The 629-nt window shown below is 51.7% G+C and overlaps 1 protein-coding gene across 1 annotated transcript in view; it reads left to right on the plus strand.

Annotated features, from left to right (window-relative positions):
- Positions 1–245: 245 nt before the first annotated feature.
- Positions 246–629, plus strand: part of LOC110026129 — a 1,802-nt gene continuing 1,418 nt past the window's right edge. The window contains exon 1 of the mRNA XM_020726946.1: positions 246–615. Coding sequence (XP_020582605.1) covers positions 298–615 — 318 coding nt within the window. The 5' untranslated portion in view covers positions 246–297. The remainder of the gene's footprint in view (positions 616–629) is intronic.

Consider the following 629-nt stretch of genomic DNA (forward strand, 5'->3'; position numbering starts at 1 on the left):
TAGTAAAGTGTGTCATAAAGGACGATTATCTCACAGGAGTATCCTAATAAAAACAGATAAAGAGTGAGTCTCTCAAGATCCCATAGGGATAGCGGCTTATCTGTGAATAAGGCCTATAAAATAACTGAGTTGACTCATAATATTTCCATAAATATAGAGGTAAATCACCAAATCTCAAATGTCTCATTCACATTCGGAGCCTATAAGCCGACAATTACAAAGCGTGCGCGCTTGGATACCAAGATATTAGGACACATAAACCCAAAATACTCATGAGCGGAGACAGCTCTTGTTGGAATGCTTCCGCGTCTCCGGCGAATCTCTCGCCCATTCTCCCATTCTCTTGTCTTTTCCTCCGGGCACAAAACCCTAGCAGCTCCCATCACTTCCTCAGTCGATTCCCATGTTGGCGCGCCTCCGGTTGCCGTCTTCTGGGACCTCCACAACAGGCCCCCAAAGTCGATTAGTCCCTACGACGCCGCTGTTCGCCTCCGTCTTGCCGCCTCCTCCCTCGGCCCTCTCCGCTTCGTCGCGGCCTACGGCACTGCTCAAGCCCTCCGCAACGTCCCCTCCCCCGTTTGCATCTCTCGGCTACAGGACCCTGCTCCCTCCCCGGCCGTCATCCACCC

Source organism: Phalaenopsis equestris, unplaced genomic scaffold, assembly GCF_001263595.1.
Source record: "Phalaenopsis equestris unplaced genomic scaffold, ASM126359v1 Scaffold000352, whole genome shotgun sequence".
Taxonomy (NCBI): Eukaryota; Viridiplantae; Streptophyta; class Magnoliopsida; order Asparagales; family Orchidaceae; genus Phalaenopsis; species Phalaenopsis equestris.